The sequence below is a fragment of the Camelus ferus genome, chromosome 13, assembly GCF_009834535.1.
Source record: "Camelus ferus isolate YT-003-E chromosome 13, BCGSAC_Cfer_1.0, whole genome shotgun sequence".
Taxonomy (NCBI): domain Eukaryota; kingdom Metazoa; phylum Chordata; class Mammalia; order Artiodactyla; family Camelidae; genus Camelus; species Camelus ferus.
In genome coordinates this window covers 24,720,641-24,738,549 of record NC_045708.1, presented here as the reverse complement: position 1 = coordinate 24,738,549, position 17,909 = coordinate 24,720,641, and the positions used below count along the sequence as shown (strand labels likewise).

General features: G+C 39.7%; 1 protein-coding gene across 2 annotated transcripts; it reads left to right on the top strand.

The window, feature by feature from the left end:
- The first annotated feature begins 458 nt into the window (after positions 1–458).
- Positions 459–15,971, top strand: SFPQ (splicing factor proline and glutamine rich). Of its 2 annotated transcripts, XR_004325500.1 has the most exons (12): positions 459–1,425; positions 2,117–2,305; positions 2,672–2,973; positions 3,072–3,167; positions 3,547–3,743; positions 3,838–3,922; positions 4,147–4,264; positions 4,642–4,690; positions 4,771–4,892; positions 13,600–13,647; positions 14,770–14,854; positions 15,878–15,971. XR_004325500.1 is itself a non-coding variant. In XM_032495900.1 (10 exons), exons 1-10 carry the CDS (start codon positions 571–573, stop codon positions 7,455–7,457), a joined length of 2,151 nt encoding a protein of 716 aa, XP_032351791.1. In that variant the 5' UTR covers positions 459–570; the 3' UTR covers positions 7,458–8,312. The 2 variants fall into 2 exon arrangements, 1 of the variants encoding a protein (XP_032351791.1); XM_032495900.1 differs by lacking the exons at positions 13,600–13,647; positions 14,770–14,854; positions 15,878–15,971 and adding an exon at positions 7,320–8,312.
- Positions 15,972–17,909: the final 1,938 nt, after the last annotated feature.

The following is a 17,909-nucleotide window of genomic DNA, read 5'->3' as shown; positions in this document are numbered from 1 at the left end:
AGTAAGATTGTGTGTGTGAAATAGGTAAGATTTCATTTCTCTAACTTCATTGGCCCAGCACAAGGTATAATAGATAGCATGCACTTAACCGGAGAATGTTCTTTCTAGGGAAAGATTCCAACAGGCTGCTCCTAGCGACAATCAAGAAAGAAAAGGGCCCTCCAACATCTCTCCCTGATAGGGTCCTGGTTCTCTGCTTTCACGGGAGAATTGCTCACGGCTAACCCATTCAAATAGCTCCCAGCAAATCACAGTGGCCTATAGCCAACTCCTTTTCCGCTCATTGGCCAACTGGAAACTTCAACTACTCCATGCCTCCCGCCTCTCATCCGGGAGCCAATAGGAAAGATTAACGCTTCGTAACTTAGAGTCATCAAGTACCGTACTTGCAATTGGCTATTGGAACTACCAATCGAGAAGTAGGCGGGGCCATGGCAGCCGGCCTATATAAGAAGAGGACAAAGGCGGCGCGCCGCCTGTGTCATCCGCCATCTTGGGCAAAGCAAGGTGGCCTCCACGTTTCCTGAGCGTCTTCTCCGCTTCTGCCTCAACCGCCCCTTGGTCACAGACATGTCTCGGGATCGGTTCCGAAACCGGGGCGGTGGCGGTGGCGGCTTCCACCGGCGCGGAGGGGGCGGCGGCCGCGGCGGCCTCCACGACTTCCGCTCCCCGCCGCCCGGCATGGGCCTCAATCAGAACCGCGGACCCATGGGGCCCGGCCCGGGCCAGGGTGGTCCCAAGCCCCCGATCCCGCCACCGCCTCCGCACCAGCAACAGCAGCAGCCACCGCCGCAGCAGCCACCACCCCAGCAGCCGCCGCCGCTTCAGCCGCCGCCTCACCAGCCGCCGCCTCACCAGCCGCCGCACCAACAGCCGCCGCACCAGCAGCCGCCGCACCAGCAGCCGCCGCCGCCGCCACAGGACTCATCCAAGCCCGTCGTTCCTCAGGGACCTGGCCCGGCTCCCGGAGTAGGCAGCGCTCCCCCGGCCTCCGGCTCGGCGCCGCCTGCCACCCCGCCGACCTCTGGGGCCCCGACGGGGCCCGGCCCCACCCCGACCCCGCCACCTGCTGTCACCTCGGCGCCCCCCGGGGCGCCCCCGCCCGCGCCGCCGAGCAGCGGGGTCCCCACCACCCCCCCTCAGGCTGGGGGCCCGCCGCCTCCACCCGCCGGGGTCCCAGGGCCCGGGCCTAAGCAGGGCCCGGGACCCGGCGGCCCCAAAGGCGGCAAAATGCCAGGTGGGCCGAAGCCCGGCGGCGGTCCGGGCCTAAGCACTCCCGGCGGCCACCCCAAGCCGCCGCACCGAGGCGGCGGGGAACCCCGTGGGGGCCGGCAGCACCACCCGCCCTACCACCAGCAGCACCACCAAGGGCCCCCGCCCGGCGGGCCCGGCGGCCGCAGCGAGGAGAAGATCTCAGACTCCGAGGTGAGTGTTTCCCTGAGCTACGCGTCGGCTCTCCTAAGATGGCGGCGGCCCCCTCCGCTTTCCCCTCCCCGCCCTCCATTTTGTCGGAGACCGGAAAGGGCGCCTGCGCGCGAGGCGGCGGGGGCGGGGCTGGCTCACCGGGCGAGGGGCGGACGGCGTGGGTCCGCTAGCCCGCAGCGGAATTGGCCTCTCTGCGGAGGCGGCGGAGGGCGGCGCGGAGAAGCTGCAATGGGCTTTGCTAAAGCTAGCGGATCCTGGGAACCAGAGCAGCGTAGAGCGGGAAATGCGGGATCGAATAGATCGGGGGGGTTCCGGCCTTAAATGCGCAGGTGCAAGTCTTGTCGCAGACAACGGAATCTTGGTCATTTTCTTTTCATTTAATAGCGGAACAGCGTTTTTAACTTTGTCCCCTGTGATTTCGATTTTGTCGGGGACCCTGAGTATATACGGCTGGCGAGGTTCCTTATGATAGAGCCTACCCAGTAGAGATTTGTGTCAGTGTTGTGGATGATTTAGGCTGTTAGGACTGTTGATTACGTTGGAAATCCCGTAAATAGTATTTTTGACTTTAAACGGAACAGACGAGCAACCCGATTGGTAAAATCTAGTTTGGGAAAAGCGAAAATTATTATTTGGTTTTTCTACTTGCAGAGGTCACTGGTGTATGAAAATTGCCTTCCTTTTTCATTAGGGGTTTAAAGCCAACTTGTCTCTCTTGAGGAGGCCTGGAGAGAAAACTTACACACAGCGTTGTCGGTTGTTTGTTGGGAATCTACCTGCTGATATCACGGAAGATGAATTCAAAAGATTATTTGCTAAATATGGTGAACCAGGAGAAGTTTTTATCAACAAAGGCAAAGGATTCGGATTTATTAAGCTTGTGAGTTTGGTTTTTTTTTTTTTTTTTTTTTTTTTTTGCTTTTTGCTTTTTGGTGGAATTAAAAGGGTTTTTTTTTCTCCTACTACAAACATACTGGTTTTTTAAGCTACCAAGAATGAATTAGTTTTTCACCGTTCTTAGAGAAAAGATGCAACTGCTGTGTAGTGCATAAATTGTTGGTGTCACTGAGGGGAGTGAGTGGGTAAGGTATTTACCTACCTCTGAATGGTGTCAGGGAGGGCTACCTCTGCAGATAGTTGAACTGAGCTGGCAGAAGAACAGGATGGGGAGTCAGGCTTATAAGGTAGCGTGGGCATTAGTCAGTTTTGAGGTCATTAACGGAAGTGTGTGTCTTGATGCTTTCAGGAATCTAGAGCATTGGCTGAAATTGCTAAAGCTGAACTTGATGATACACCCATGAGAGGTAGACAGCTTCGGGTTCGATTTGCCACACACGCTGCTGCCCTTTCAGTTCGAAATCTTTCACCTTATGTTTCTAATGAGCTGTTGGAAGAAGCTTTTAGCCAGTTTGGTCCTATTGAAAGGGCTGTTGTTATTGTGGATGATCGTGGAAGATCTACAGGGAAAGGCATTGTTGAATTTGCTTCTAAACCAGCAGCAAGAAAAGCATTTGAAAGATGCAGTGAAGGTGTTTTCTTACTGACAACGTAAGTTCTTACGTTTATTCTAATACTTTTTATTTATTAACTTATATGAAGTTGTAGTAAGACGAACAAAATTAAGAAGGATCTATTTTTGTTGGTAGAACACCTCGTCCGGTCATTGTGGAACCCCTTGAACAGTTAGATGACGAAGATGGTCTTCCTGAAAAACTTGCACAGAAGAATCCAATGTATCAAAAGTAAGATCAATTAAACTCTTAGAAAGTTTTTCTTAATTTAAATGTAATTGAGAACTTAGAGTAATTTTTCAATTTTGCTAAAAATATACAAAATTCTTTGAAATAGATATGCTTTTTAAGGATGGGAAAAATACTCTGATTTAGAATTTGGCTAGGGAAATGGATTTAGGAAGTGAAGGTTTTTTTTTTAATCTCCAGTGTCCATGTTACTGTATCATTTTGCAGTATGTATTGTTTTTGCTGTAAAGACATCTTTAAGACCCATGGTGGTCTTTGCCTTTACATATTTCTTACAAGTGACAGGCCAGTGAAAATACCAGTGAAATCAAAGTATTTCTTGTGTACATCCATAAACTGGTTCATGTTTAAATATTGTCAGGGAGAGAGAAACCCCTCCTCGGTTTGCCCAGCATGGCACATTTGAGTATGAATATTCTCAGCGGTGGAAGTCCCTGGATGAAATGGAAAAACAGCAACGGGAACAAGTTGAAAAAAACATGAAAGATGCAAAAGACAAATTGGAAAGTGAAATGGAAGATGCCTATCACGAACATCAGGCAAATCTTTTGCGTCAAGGTAGAAGACCCTGTCTGAATTTTGCTGTTACCAGTTGCTCTTTGAAGTTATTGGAATTTCATTAATAGGAATCTAACAATTTTCCAATGTTCAGATCTGATGAGACGCCAGGAAGAATTAAGACGCATGGAAGAACTTCACAATCAAGAAATGCAGAAACGTAAAGAAATGCAATTGAGGTAAAATTTTTTTAAATTAAGCCTTTGCTCTTGAATTAAATGTACCTAAATTAATAAGGCTGAGATATCTATAGAACTATTTTTCTAGAGTCACTGTTACAGCCTTTGTGTGTATTTACTCCAACTTAGACTTTGTAACTCTCTTAAACTACTAGTTTTCCTCAAGTTGTATTTTTGAAATGTGGATAACAAACACTTGGGTTTTTATGCTTGAATATTTCCAGGCAGGAGGAGGAACGACGTAGGAGGGAAGAAGAGATGATGATTCGTCAACGTGAGATGGAAGAACAAATGAGACGCCAAAGAGAGGAAAGTTACAGCCGGATGGGCTACATGGATCCAGTAAGTAAACTTCTATTGCAGTGTAATTGCAGTTTTCTACAAGATTTGTAGATACCTAGGATGAAATTTTATTCATTTAAATATAGCTTTTCACATAACGGTCGTTCTGTCAGTTTTTGTTTTTAATAGAAGTGTATTATGATTGGTATACCTTGAGTTTTACCTTCTTGTGTTTGCCAAAGTATTTCATTGGTTGGGGAGAAGCTTTATAGGTCTTTTGATAATGGAGTCTCAATAACTGGTTTTAGAATATTGATTTTTAAAATTGCCTTAATTTTTTTTTTCTTTAAGTTGAAAGCAGTTTTGGAAATTTCTTTGTATTCTCAAGAATGCTTGGTATAGTGCAGGTATATGAAAGGGATTTTTTTTTCTTTCAGAGAGAAAGAGACATGAGAATGGGTGGTGGAGGAGCAATGAACATGGGAGGTAAGAATGAGAATTAAATTAGTAATACCATTGGAGAGCAGTATTCTGGTTAAGTTGTAACCAGAATTTTTATTTCCTAGATCCCTATGGTTCAGGAGGCCAGAAATTTCCACCTCTAGGTGGTGGTGGTGGCATAGGTTATGAAGCTAATCCTGGAGTTCCACCAGCAACTATGAGTGGTTCCATGATGGGAAGCGACATGGTAATGTATCCTGTGGGACGTAGTTCAAAAGGAAATTCTCATTTTCACAACTTGCGTGTGTGTTTTTTTGTTTTTGTTTTCTTTTTTAAGTAGGTGACTGGACCTCTTTTAGTTCCCCTGTCATGTAAATCGTAATACTGAGGAATACTTTGGCAACATAGAAGAACTCAGTGTGGTAACCTAAACAGTTAAGGTTGCCAACAAAAAGTCAATGCTGTTAGTGTGTTGGAGTTAATCTTTGGCAATAAGTAGACTAGGTGCTTTCCATCATTGCTTGTGTACTTCTGCACTGTAGCTCATGGCAAATCCAAATTCTAAATGTTAGATGATGGACCTGATTATTCTACATCCAAATGAGTAACCAGATGGCAAACTGTCATTCATTAAGCTGGTATTTGCCATAACTGAATCAGATTTGTTTGTAGCTTTAGGCATGTTTCAGCAATGTGTAGGACTTTGACCTATATTTGGTGTGACTTCTACCCATGAAAAAGGAATTGTTTAGTCTTCGGACTCGTCGTTTCCCACCTGTTGGGTCTGTCTATAGGTACACCTTCTAAAATAAACTGACATGTCTATTTTGCTACAGTGTAGCAAAAATCTTTGATAATTTTAAGCATACTAGTTGTGTGCATTTGATCTGTACCCTCTTGATGTCATATTTTAGCTGTATAGGTAGCCTGTCAGGTTGCTTTAGAACAACCAAATGACTTGGTCTGAGTGGCTGTGTTAGGGCTTTACAATACTTAGAAAAACTGAATATTGACTTTAGAGGTGGGTTTGGAGAAAAGTGCACTTTCACAAATGAACTTGATCAGTTCATTTACAGGCTTTTGGCAAAGGAGGGAAGCTGCAGCATGTGTAGCTCACTAGATTTCATTTTACAAGTAGGAACATAAGGAATTAGTATGGGGCTTCATCTATTCAATATCTGCATAAGGCTTTTTGAGAACTAGAATCATGAATAGCTGGTTGGGTTAAATGTGCTGTTTGGCTTTCTTCAAATTGCATTTTAAAACATAATGTGGGTAACATTTTGGTTTATATGCTTCCTAAGAGGCTGGTGTAGGTATGTATCAAATTTGTAACTCTTAATTTGACGTGATGTTCCCACAATTACAGGTTCTGTAGTCCATGTAACAGGGAGCTCCTGGGTTCTAAGATACTGTAGTAACATAATTGTAAAACCTCCAGATTTCCTTTTTACTTTTTTGAGATACAACATACAGCACAATGTGCTCAAAACCTAAACTTCCGGGGATTTTGAAAAATACTTTGAAGGACTGACATTCAGTCTTCTCAGCTAGCCCTGTAGGAAGCATGTTGAAATTATTTATAAGAACAGTTAAACCCTGACTCCATTTTAGTGTGGGGAGGGGGTTGGTGTTATTTGGTTTTTGGGTGGGGACAGTACTCTGAGTAACTTGGTCTATTTTAAATGGAACTTGAAAGGTACTTCTGGCTGCTGTGCTTGCATATCTGTAGGGATGTTCTGTTTGGAAACATAGGTTTCTAGAAGTACTTAAAGCAAGTTGAAATAATGAGGTCCTGCTTTATTGCAGACACTTAAGCTTTGTGTTAATGCTGTTTGGGAGACAACCTAAACACGGAATCATAACTATCAGTGGACTTTACACAGACCTAAGGGGAAAAGTTGGGCTGTCATGAGGCTGGGCTGTATATTCAGTCAATTTGCAACAATAGAGAACAGTACTGTGAACATGATTGTCTCTGGTTATATAGTGATGGCTCTGAAGGTGAAATACCTGTGAGAATATGGCAACACTTTTTAAAATCGATCAGCTACTGTGCCGGTTAAGTGACTAAATCTATTAGTCTTTTATGCTTTTTCCTTTTGTAGTCTGGTAGCATTTTATTAAAACTTTGTACCTTTTAAGATTTCTGCAACTTAGCAGATGTGTCTTAAGATCTTGAAAAGCACAAGGTTTCTTATGCAGCACATACCACTAACTGGTGAGTAGGTCTTTGTCACTTCATTGAGTGAATTGAATCTGTCTGATTGGGCTTGTTAGGCTTACTTGGAAATTAAATTTCCTGTTCAGACTTTGAAAGTGAGAGGTTTGCAAGCTTTTCAGTGGGTTAATCTGATGTGAAATTTCTTAAAACTCATTTTGGAATGGGTTTTCACATCTGTACTAATTCTTAAATTTTTTAGCACTACAGGGAAGATCTATTCTTTGAAACAGGTGTATGAGAATGGCTCAAGTGGGAACATACCACAAGGCATGTATTATCGTAAACTAATTTTCAAATTACCCTTTTTTCCTTTCTATGTTCCCGGTACCTGTGGATCGACTCATTGGTGATTGTATCGACGAACGTTGACTACGGAACCTTCTAAAATATTTACTTAACACACATGGACATCAACTACATATAATGAACTGTTAATTACTGTTCCAATAGCGTACTGAGCGCTTTGGGCAGGGAGGTGCGGGACCTGTGGGTGGACAGGGTCCTAGAGGAATGGGGCCTGGAACTCCAGCAGGATATGGTAGAGGGAGAGAAGAGTATGAAGGCCCAAACAAAAAACCCCGATTTTAGATGTGATATTTAGGCTTTCATTCCAGTTTGTTTTTGTCTTCTCTTGTTTAGATACCAATCTTTTAAATTCTTGCATTTTAGTAAGAAAGCTACCTTTTTATGGATGTTAGCAGTTTATTGACCTAATATTTGTAAATGGTCTGTTTGGGCAGGTAAAATTATGTAATGCAGTGTTTGAAACAGGATTTTTTCCCCCCTTTTTTCCTTTTTTTTTAAACTGTATAATGTCCCTCGAGTTACGGCAGTGTATCTTGTGCCACTGAATTTCCAAAGTGTACCTTTTTTTTTTTTACTGTGCTTCAAATAAATAGAAAAAATAGTTACGATATTGATCTTCAACTTTGCCATTCATGCTTCTATGCACATTAGGCTAGGTATTCCACTTTGAAAGCATGAGAGTGTCTAGGCCTTTGAATGGCATATGCCATTTCTGGGAAATGTATTTGTAGGCTAAGTATTGCTTTCTACATTTAAGTATCCCCTTGTTTTAAAAAGAAGAAATGCATATTGAAGCAGTTTCATGATTTGATTTGTTTGGCATTATAGGAAGCAAGCTGGTGCTAAGTATTTTTAAATGGCTATGTAAGCAAAGCTGAACTGTAAATCTTCATTCAGGAATGTGTATTAAGATTATGGAATGGGTGTAAGATTATTGATAGGGGGAGAAAGTGGGAATGACTGAATGGATCTTTTATGGCCCTATGATCTATTCTTTCCTTGAGAGTTTCTGAAGAAAAAGTGGAAAGATCATTTTGTTGCATTCCTCCATTCTTGTTTTTTAAGGAACAAGTCCCAAGCCCTACAAATGGCTTGTATTGAACTTCATATTTGAATTAAAGATTGTTAAACATGAAATCTTTTCATGTATTACTTCAAGTGATCTTTAAAGATGGGGTTTAGTCTGAAAAATTCAACTGGAAAGAAGTGTAGTATCCATAAAGTAGGTTTAGCTGTATATACATTTGTACTCTGTAACTTTTACATCTCCTTGTGCTACTTTTGGGCAAAATCTGTAGGACTATAAAAAAAAACTTATTCTCTTTTCTAAGAGCTGGTGGTGACTTAATAACAAGTAGGGTTGCAGACAACCATTCTTACTGTGAAATCTGCTTTTCCATAGTTTTCTTCTGATGTAGCACTAAATCTGGAGAGAGTTGCTCATGCTACACAGTACAAATATACCTTCCTTCCACCATAAAGCTTTGGAGTGTTTCGATGGTGTTGTCAGTTTATCGTCAACTTCATTGAATCTCCTTCCATTAGAATGAGAGACATTTTGACTTAATATTAAAGTAGATCATTACTGTTGTCTATTGGTACTGTGGGAACCTGCTTTCCCAGTGTATATTAGCAGAGGAATAACTTTCTAAAAGAAGTAGGTAAAGTAATTGAATGGTTTGGCTTTGTTCTTAGTTACGTTTCCATTCAAATTTGTACATTATAGAGCTCTTATTACGGAATATGTCTTTCTCTTTTTCACCTCTGTTGGTGTTAATTGGCAAAAGCAAAGTTCTAAATCAAATCTTTGTTAAAATGCTGAAGGTTTAGTATTGTGCCTGAGTACAAGGGGAAACCTATTGTTGAATCAACTGAGCACTTTGCATAGGAAACCTGATAATACTAAAAGTAAAACACTAGTGGAATATGAAGGCATGCCACTAAATTCTGCTTGTGTGACTGACGGGTACATGGTGTGCTAATTAAGGGAGAGAATCTCATTAGAAAATGTTCACTGTTCTATTCATCAAGACACTTGGAAATGGGTAGCTCTACCATAATTATATCAATGAGGAAGTTTTGTCTCAAGTCATTAATTGGTGATAATGTATGAGATTTTCAGTACCGGAAACAAGGGTCTTGATTTGAACGGAGTCCATTACAATTTGATTGAATTGTATGGTAGGGACTCCACTAATGATAAGAAAATAAGGGGTGTTCATGGGACACCCACAAAGGGTGAACTTGAATGTGTGTGGGCGGGGGCTGGTGGGGAAGTGGGAAAAATCTGCCTGTAAAATTAATGTTTCAGTTTATTTTTCAGATTACATGCCTTTCTTTATAAGGGATGCTGGCACAGACCCCTAAAATAAACTTTTGGTAGTACTGTACCTTTGAAGAGTGGTGAAGGATGCTAAAGGATAATCTCCTGAAAGTTGTGGTTTTGATAGCTTTACTGTGTAGAATCGCTAAACTGTTGTTTAGCAAATAATGTTGCTTAGTTTCAACTAAGTTTTGACTTTCATCACTTGAAACAGCAGTGTACCAAGGGTCGTACGCTACTCAAATAGACTTTCAACAAGTCTTGCAATGATGTATATGATAGTTCTTAGCCTAATGTGAATTTAAATCATCTTAAAAAGTAGTTTCCAAAAAGCTGATATGAAACTTGGGTGGGAAAGGGTAGATAGTACTTTTGAAGTATTGTAGCAATTTTTCTCACTTAGAGAAACCACCTGCCCCCATTTCCTCTTCTCCACTTTCTCTTATAATAATTTTGTTTTAAGAGGAACACTGATTGTTTTTGAACTACTTATTTCTAAACTGCGTTCTCTAAGAGTTCCCAGTGTATTTAATAGGTATTTTAGAAGCTTAACCCATTGGCTCACGTTTAGTGAAACCATATTCTCTTTGCTTAGAACACTAATTAAACTTAGAAGTGCTATATATAAACCCCACCACTCTCTTTAGATGTATTATACCACTAATATAAACAGGTAATAATTTGGGAAATTGTAATGTTACGCCTGTGCAATTTTTATAAGTGGCATATTATGGCAGATAAAAATTTAGATACTTGGCTTTTCTTGGGCAAGCCACTAAGCTGTGGCGGAATATTTTCTGGTGTTCTTGGACTGCAATTGTGCACTATTAAAGTAGTGGCCTGCTACATAACTGCATTTAGCCAGCATTTCTGCAGTGCGTAACTGTGAGGAACGTAGTACCGCAAATGGCAATGGACATTAGGACCCGGATGTAGTATTCCTGCTTGCTCCAAGATTCTCATTGCCGACTGCATACAGGTAGGTAACAAGCAATATAATCTAACTTGGTGACTTGCTATGTACTTTTATTCCGTGGGCATTCTGACATCATACTTCTGACAATGAAATTACAGTGCAGCACCTAACACTTGTATGATAAAGCTAGCTTATATCAAAACTGCGTGGGTTTGGGTTTAGAGCTGTAATCTTGTCAGGCAGAATTCAGTGCTGTTGCAGTTCTCAGATAAAAAGTGCAAACTTGATTATTTGGTATGTCTGATTGAGTTGTGTGGTTTTCTTTAGTTGCATTGTAACTGAAGATAACATGGAACACATCAGTGGTGTGGGGGAGAGGGAACCATACCATACTTGGGAAGTAGAGTGCTTTTAGCATCTTGACACAGACTGTATAGCATGTGATAATTAGTCTCTGTTGCAGCAAACTGACCTGCCCATAGGTCAGCAATATCAGTAATTTCAGAGTGTAATCTTGGTAATTACTGTGCAGGTTGAGTGAATTAAGACTAAAAGTACAGTTTTTTTTTTTTTTTTTCAGTGTGATTTAAAATTTTAAAAAATGGGCTCCATGGGAACACTCGTTACTAACTTGGGCATAGGTGGGACGCTAACATGTATAGTTCAAAGTTCTGTGATTTGTCTAAACATGTCTGTACTCTAAACCTGGGGAAGAGCGATATAGCATGTTGACTTCACTATTGAATACATGTTGGGAATCATTTCCCAATCATAAGACTTCGTCGTATTCTGTAGGATAATTGCAAATGTTCAGAGTAGCTTTTTGAATTTGGTTCCCTTAGCTTTAGGGACGTGATGTTACAATCCAAAATGTTTTAATCACCAAAACAATACGTTTTCAAAAGCACCTTCCTTTGTTGCTTAGGACTTAAGCTTTGCATCAACTGTTGTTCCAGACCTCAATTCAACTGAACTTTGGTCTATGAACTGGTTTTTAGCTAGCATGCATGAGAAACAGCTTTCATGTATAATGTTTTCTGTTCTGTAACTGGAAAGGTTGGTTTACTTTGCATAAATGTTGGTGAATACACGACTATGAGAATTTTCTTTCCTTGTATCAAGAAAAATGGCTTGCTCTTGGCAAGCAATTCACAAGGTGGGGACAAATTTGTACTTTTAATTGTAGTCCATTCAACCAAATGACTTGATTCTCCTGCTAGATGAAAGCGCAAATGGTGACTAGTTTAGCTCTCTATTTTAATACAATGCAGATCAAACGTAATGCTCAGTAGTAGAGACAAAGAGGGTCACTAAATTGGCATACAACCCTGATGGGGTTTTCCTGGGGCATAATGCATTAAATCTGTGGCCATCACTGGCTGCCGTGGTTCAGTGATTGTTTAGAAATAAAAGCTCAGGTTTATTTCTTAACAGTCAATAACAGTTTTGAGAGAATGTACTTGTTACAACATATGGACTTAAGGAACATCTTTGGGGTGGGGGGTTAAATTTTGCTTCATTCTGCTTATTTCAAGATGGATAGGCTTTTGCACTTTCGATGAGAAACCTGTGACTTAAGTCAATTCTTAATAGTTTTGATTTGTATGTAGCTATAATTTGTGAATCTTAGTGCAGAGGGTCTCTTAAAAACACTGAGTCAAAAAGCTGGGGATAAATGGGTTTCAGTAATAACTCTATATACTGAGGTGCTCGCATTGTATTTCATAATCTTTTCTTGTTACAAACCCAAATTATTATTTTTAATGAGAATGGTCTGAAGTTCAGAGGTGTGATGCCAGAATGCATTTTCGTACTGTTAGGCCCTTGGAACAGTTGCCGGTGCTTTATGAAAGATGAAAGAAATGCAATGGGTGCTCTTCACATAAGGTTGCAAAACCAACAAAGAATGCATAATAGCCTCACTTTTCCCCAATAAAGATATGCGTGTGACTAGTTTTGGACTTTAAACCTTAATGGGGGTTGCATGTCTCCTATTGTTAATCATTGTCAGCTGCAGTGACATGATCCACAGTCCTGCATTTACTGCCTTTCCCTTAATGATTTTGGACAGGTTTTAGAGAGCCAGGATGTTTGTTCTGGGCCTTTATTTGGTTTTGGCTTTAGCTGATGTTTCTGTGCTCTGTCAGCTAGTGCAGTTCTCAAATGGCTGCCTATTAGGGAAAGAATTCAGAGGATTTGGCCGTTCCTAATCATCTGTCATTGCTGCTAGATAATGATTGGCAATTTTTAAGACTCAACTGTGGAAATGTCACAGTTGTTGGTAAACCATGAAACATTAATGTTGCTTTTGAACACCAGTACTGAAAAGATTTTATTTGGAGGGTGACTAGGGGGCTGGATGCAGGATAGGATAATCTGGAGAATGGAGGAAGAATGCAAAACGATATAGTATCCCTTATGGATGGTACATGTGCAACAGGGAACTATTTCATACACCCTTGGCAGTCACTGATACTCAGGAAGGAAGAAAAACCTGGGACTTGAATTAAGGCTGATCTTTCTGGTTTTTGTGCATTGTGGCCCTGCCAGGCATACAGAGTGAAGTCTTCTATAGTGATGTCTCTTCTCCCTCAGAAAAACTCAGGTTCCTTGCTGTCCCGATAAGGCATAGCTTCCCTGCCCCAACGTAAAACTCAGGACTTAAGGGGAAAGAAAGAGGCAAATATATAGGATTGCAGGAAAACAACTACATTGTGTACTATGGAATGGGGAGGGCACTCTTGGAGGACTCCTGATGAAGGTGGATAGTCCACGTGAGAATGGAAGACATACTGGGTGGGGATCAGGGTATGTGCTTTTACATGAAAAGAGCTGATGTTAAAACTCATTTGGTAAGGTTAACGTTGTCACATACCTTCACATAAGGGATAGTATATTTTGGGTTGCAGTCAAACTTCATTGTGCTCAGACTGGTGGAAATAGCAGTTAGGCTTTTGTATTTTAAAGAAGATACAGTTTTCATTCTAATTCAGGTGTCTGCTACTATCTTACGAATGATTTTAGATTTTTTCCCGCCCCATGAAGTTTCTTCCTATTTTTTTATGCTGTAACTTGCCCCCAATCTTTGTCTCTGGAATTTTACTCTTTAAATTTTGAAGTTAACTAGCATTTTCAAATCTTTATACCCTTGTCTTTTATATTAACTTTTTCTTATTATTCTTTAGGTAAGAATGATTGATGTTGGCTGATCCTGGAGTGTTCATTCACTTGAAGTAAGTTTCTTTGGAGGTCTTAACTTGTAGAAGATTTTGGGTTTGATTTTAATGGTTAAATAATTTGATTTAGCTATGTGGGGCAGAAAGTATTTGATTTCTAAGATGTTCACCCCTTCTAAGATAATACCACTATATTTTTGTTTTTTGAATGTATTATGTGCATATGGGTGTATGGTTGGAAAGAGAAAAGGTTGGGAATATTTTTTAAAAATCAAACAATACTATTAAAAGATGGAGAGATGTAGAGAAAAACAATTCATAGAAGATCAGAAAAGAAGGCTTGAATTAGTGGAGAAATGCTGTATTTTCAGTACTCTAAATTCAAATTGCTATTTTGAAATGACTCTTCAGTCTTAATTCCTACCCTTAATTCCTACCCATGCTGAAACTGAGTACACAAAAAATTGAATCTTCTAAGTCATGTTTTAAAAATGTAGTTTAACTTTGGGCAATTACAATTAAATTTTATTTTTTTTATTTTTGGGTAGGTAATTAGGTTTATTTATGTATTTATGTTTAGAGGAGATACTGGGGATTGAACCCAGGACCTGGTACATGCTAAGCATGTGCTCTAACACTTGAGCTATACCCACCCCCTACATTTAAAATTAAAGGATTGTACCAATTCAAAATCCCCTTGAGATTCCTTTTTACGTGATGAGTAAATTGCGAGAAACAACTAGTCATTGGTAGAAGGGAAAATTCCATAAGTACAATTGACCCTTGAACAACGTGGGTTTGAGCTTTCAAGGGTCCACTTATGTTCAGTAAATAATGTATTACAGTAATGCATGATCTGAGATTGGTTGAATCCACGAGTATGGAGGACCAACTGTAAAGTTACGTGTGGATTTTTAACTCAAGGGATTGGTGCTCCTACCCACTGTGTTGTTCAGGAATCAGCTATACATTTGAAGAAAGTTTAGAAGAATAAAACCTTGGTGTGGGCCAGGTCTTTCCTAAACAGTAGCATAGCAAAAACCCAAAAACCCATTGATTGAAGTCTGAACTTATGACAAAATACATACCTGTTGTTGATATTGGAACTAAACGTACACATTAAAAATTAATAAAAATGTTTGCTGAGAATTATTTTAACAAGGATATTTTTAATGGTAGGTGGGTAAGATAGTCTCAAGACATCACACAGCATGAGCTGATCAAGAAAGCAAGCCACAACTTGTTAGACTGATGAAGTGTCTAGGTAAGTTAAGTGGTTCTTGGACTCTGTAAACTGCCTTCAGAAGGACTCTTGGGTGGTGTAAAAGTAACTAATTGTGTGGCTATCTCATCTTAGTTTCATCTACATTAACACTTCCTTGTAGGAAATACGTTGTTCTTAAAGCACATACTTAGATACTTAATTATTTTTACAGCCTTCTGAAGTGTGGTAGGCCTTGTATGTTGGTTTTGCTTGAAGCCTTAGAAAAACAGAGACTTTAAATAAAAGTTTTAAATAAAAATACATACATATATATATATATATACACACATACACACACACACACATTCACCTCTGTCCATAGGACCATACAGAGGAAGGTTCAGAAAATTTGAAGTCTTAATTTTTCACCCAAATAGTTAAATGGTAGAGTCTCCTATAATTGAAAATGGATGGAAAACAAAATAATATAGATGATGATTTAGAAGGGTTTGCAATTTTAAAGGGCAACTTAACTCTGCTGTTTCAGCTGGAAAAGCAGTCATAGACATTGTGTAAACAAATGGACATGGCTGTGTCCCAGTAAAGCTATTTTATTAAAAGGTGGCCTATACACAGAAACTTACAGTCCCCTCATCTTATAGAAACTGCATTTGTACATAGCTGTCACTCGGTTTAAGAGGCTGTCATAATCAGTTCAAAATTTAAACAAAAACAGAATTGAGGGCTATATTTTATGCCTAGGGGGAGAGAGGGTGCCAGTTAATGGAGTGCCTTGAATGTTAGAGATACGCCTTGTAAGAGTCTGATAGTTACTAAAAGTTCTTGTAGAAAATGAAAGTAAAATTTTAACAAAGTAGCTGGGTAACAAGAAGTCTGGTATTAAAATCATCTCTGCTGCCTAACCTTTAGTTATGTAAAAATGATTAAATACTATAAATACCACATTTCTTGATTAATGTTACTTTGCTGTTAGGAAGTTTATTAATTGGTTGGTGCTTTTAAATATTTGACAACTTGAGAACTGACTCTTACGTTGGAGTAATCATTTCCTTTAATTGGCAGGATCAGGTGAACTGTGTCCTGAAAACCAGTGAGGAAGAGGGCAAAGAGGAATGAACAACAACCTGTTGTTTAATAAAGACATTTTGAAATTAGACTGTCCTTTTGTTTTGGTTTTGCTTTCAAGTAGGACTCTGCACTTTCTAGAGTTTTCCTAATATGTCAGCAGCTTGTTTTTGGATATTTGAAAAAGTCATTCTGAAACATAAAGCAAATTAATAATTCGGGACTGTTTCTTGTGTGGGTAGTCAGGTGTTACTTCACAAACAAGCAGAGCCTACATTGCATCTTGCCAAATAACCATATTTTGGTTATCCTGAGTAGCAATTTCTTTAAAATGAAGTTGAATTTTATATGCAGTATAATAGGCAAATTCTCAGGATACCTATAAATGTAAGGAAAATAACTGCTGGAATTTATTATAAAATCTGATTATTCTTTACTCTTGAAACGCTCATTAAAACTTAAGCTGTTAGTTGAATGGCTCTTTGACACTAAATTAAGCATTTGTTCAGGATAAGGTATGAGGTAATTTGAGATTAAAGTAGCTTTAAAGAAAGTGGAAAGCCACAATTGTCACTGGTTGCATGGAATTTGCTATTAAAAGTTGTGTGTAGTCAGTACCAAGGATGAAGCCAAGACCCCACTCCACTGTAAATACTCATTTTGCTTATCTGTGGCTATCTTTTCAAATAAGGAGGACAGCCAGCCATCCCAAATCAAGAATCAGAATTCTGAGTCCATGTCTTGGTTCAGCTCTCTGTTACTCCTGATTGCCAGCTTACTTAGCATCTTTGTGGATCTCAAGGCAAAAACGGTCTGCAGTGTTCAGGGGTATAATGGGTTCTTGCTACTGGAGTATTCTGCAGTTTGCCCAGCTGCATTATCTGGCAATTTACCTAAGTTGGACTTATGCTTATCAATAGGGTAGACTATTTTTCATTGGGTCACTGGGGTAAAAGATGGATATACATAAATGATCTCACAGTAATCAGTACAAAAGGAGCACATGGTGTTTTCAGATATATTTACCAGTTATCAAGGTTCCGGGATTCCTTACGTAGTTGTGCAGTAATTATTTATAGCAAAGAAATGAGTGTTAATTTTGGTAAGCGTTTAGGCCATGGAGTCCATAGGTGAAAATTAGTAGATCTTAGTGCTGAAGGCACTGGGAACCCTTCAAGAGACTTTGACAGGTAACTTAGCCTCACGTTAAATATGATTAAGAATCCCTACCTAGCAGGGTTTGTATGTTGATGAGTTACTATTTTAACTTTTACTATTTTAACTCAATTCCTGACAGTTGGGGTGGGGGGTATAGCAAGCCTAAGCAAGCAAGTCCACGAGATTTCTAACAAATAGTTATGAGGCATGTAATGTTCTGCACCTAAAATGAGTTGAGTTCCAAGTGTGTTTGAGGCAAGACGGAATGAGAGGAAAGAATGGGAAGAAATTAAAGATGCCAAATGGTAAAACATCTCATGTTCATGGATTGAAACATTGTTAACATAGCATTCCCCAAACTGATCTACAGATTCAACATGTTCCAGCTGACTTCTTGAAATTGATAAGGTGACTCTTGAGTTGCACATGGACCCATATACAAAATACTAAAAATGGGTCAAACACCTAAATGTAGGAATGAAATCTATAAAACTTAGAAAATGGATAAATGTTCATGACCTTGAGTTGGGTAAAAGATTATTAAATGTGACACCAAAAAAAAGCAACAACAACAAAGGTAAATTGGGTTTACCAGAGTTAAACTGCTTCGACACCATGAAGAAAGTGAAAACACACAGAATGGAGAAAATTGCAAATCTCTGATAAGGCGCTTGAATCTAAAATGTTTAAACAATTTTAAAAACTAAGCCCAGTTTAGAGTTTGAGATTCACAAATGTTCCCCATCTATAAAAGTGGATAAAACAAATTTCTTCTGTATAGCACAGGAAACTTGAACAGCTTGTAATACCCTTTAATGAAAAAATATGAAAACTACTATATGTGTATGTATACATGACTAGGATGTTATGA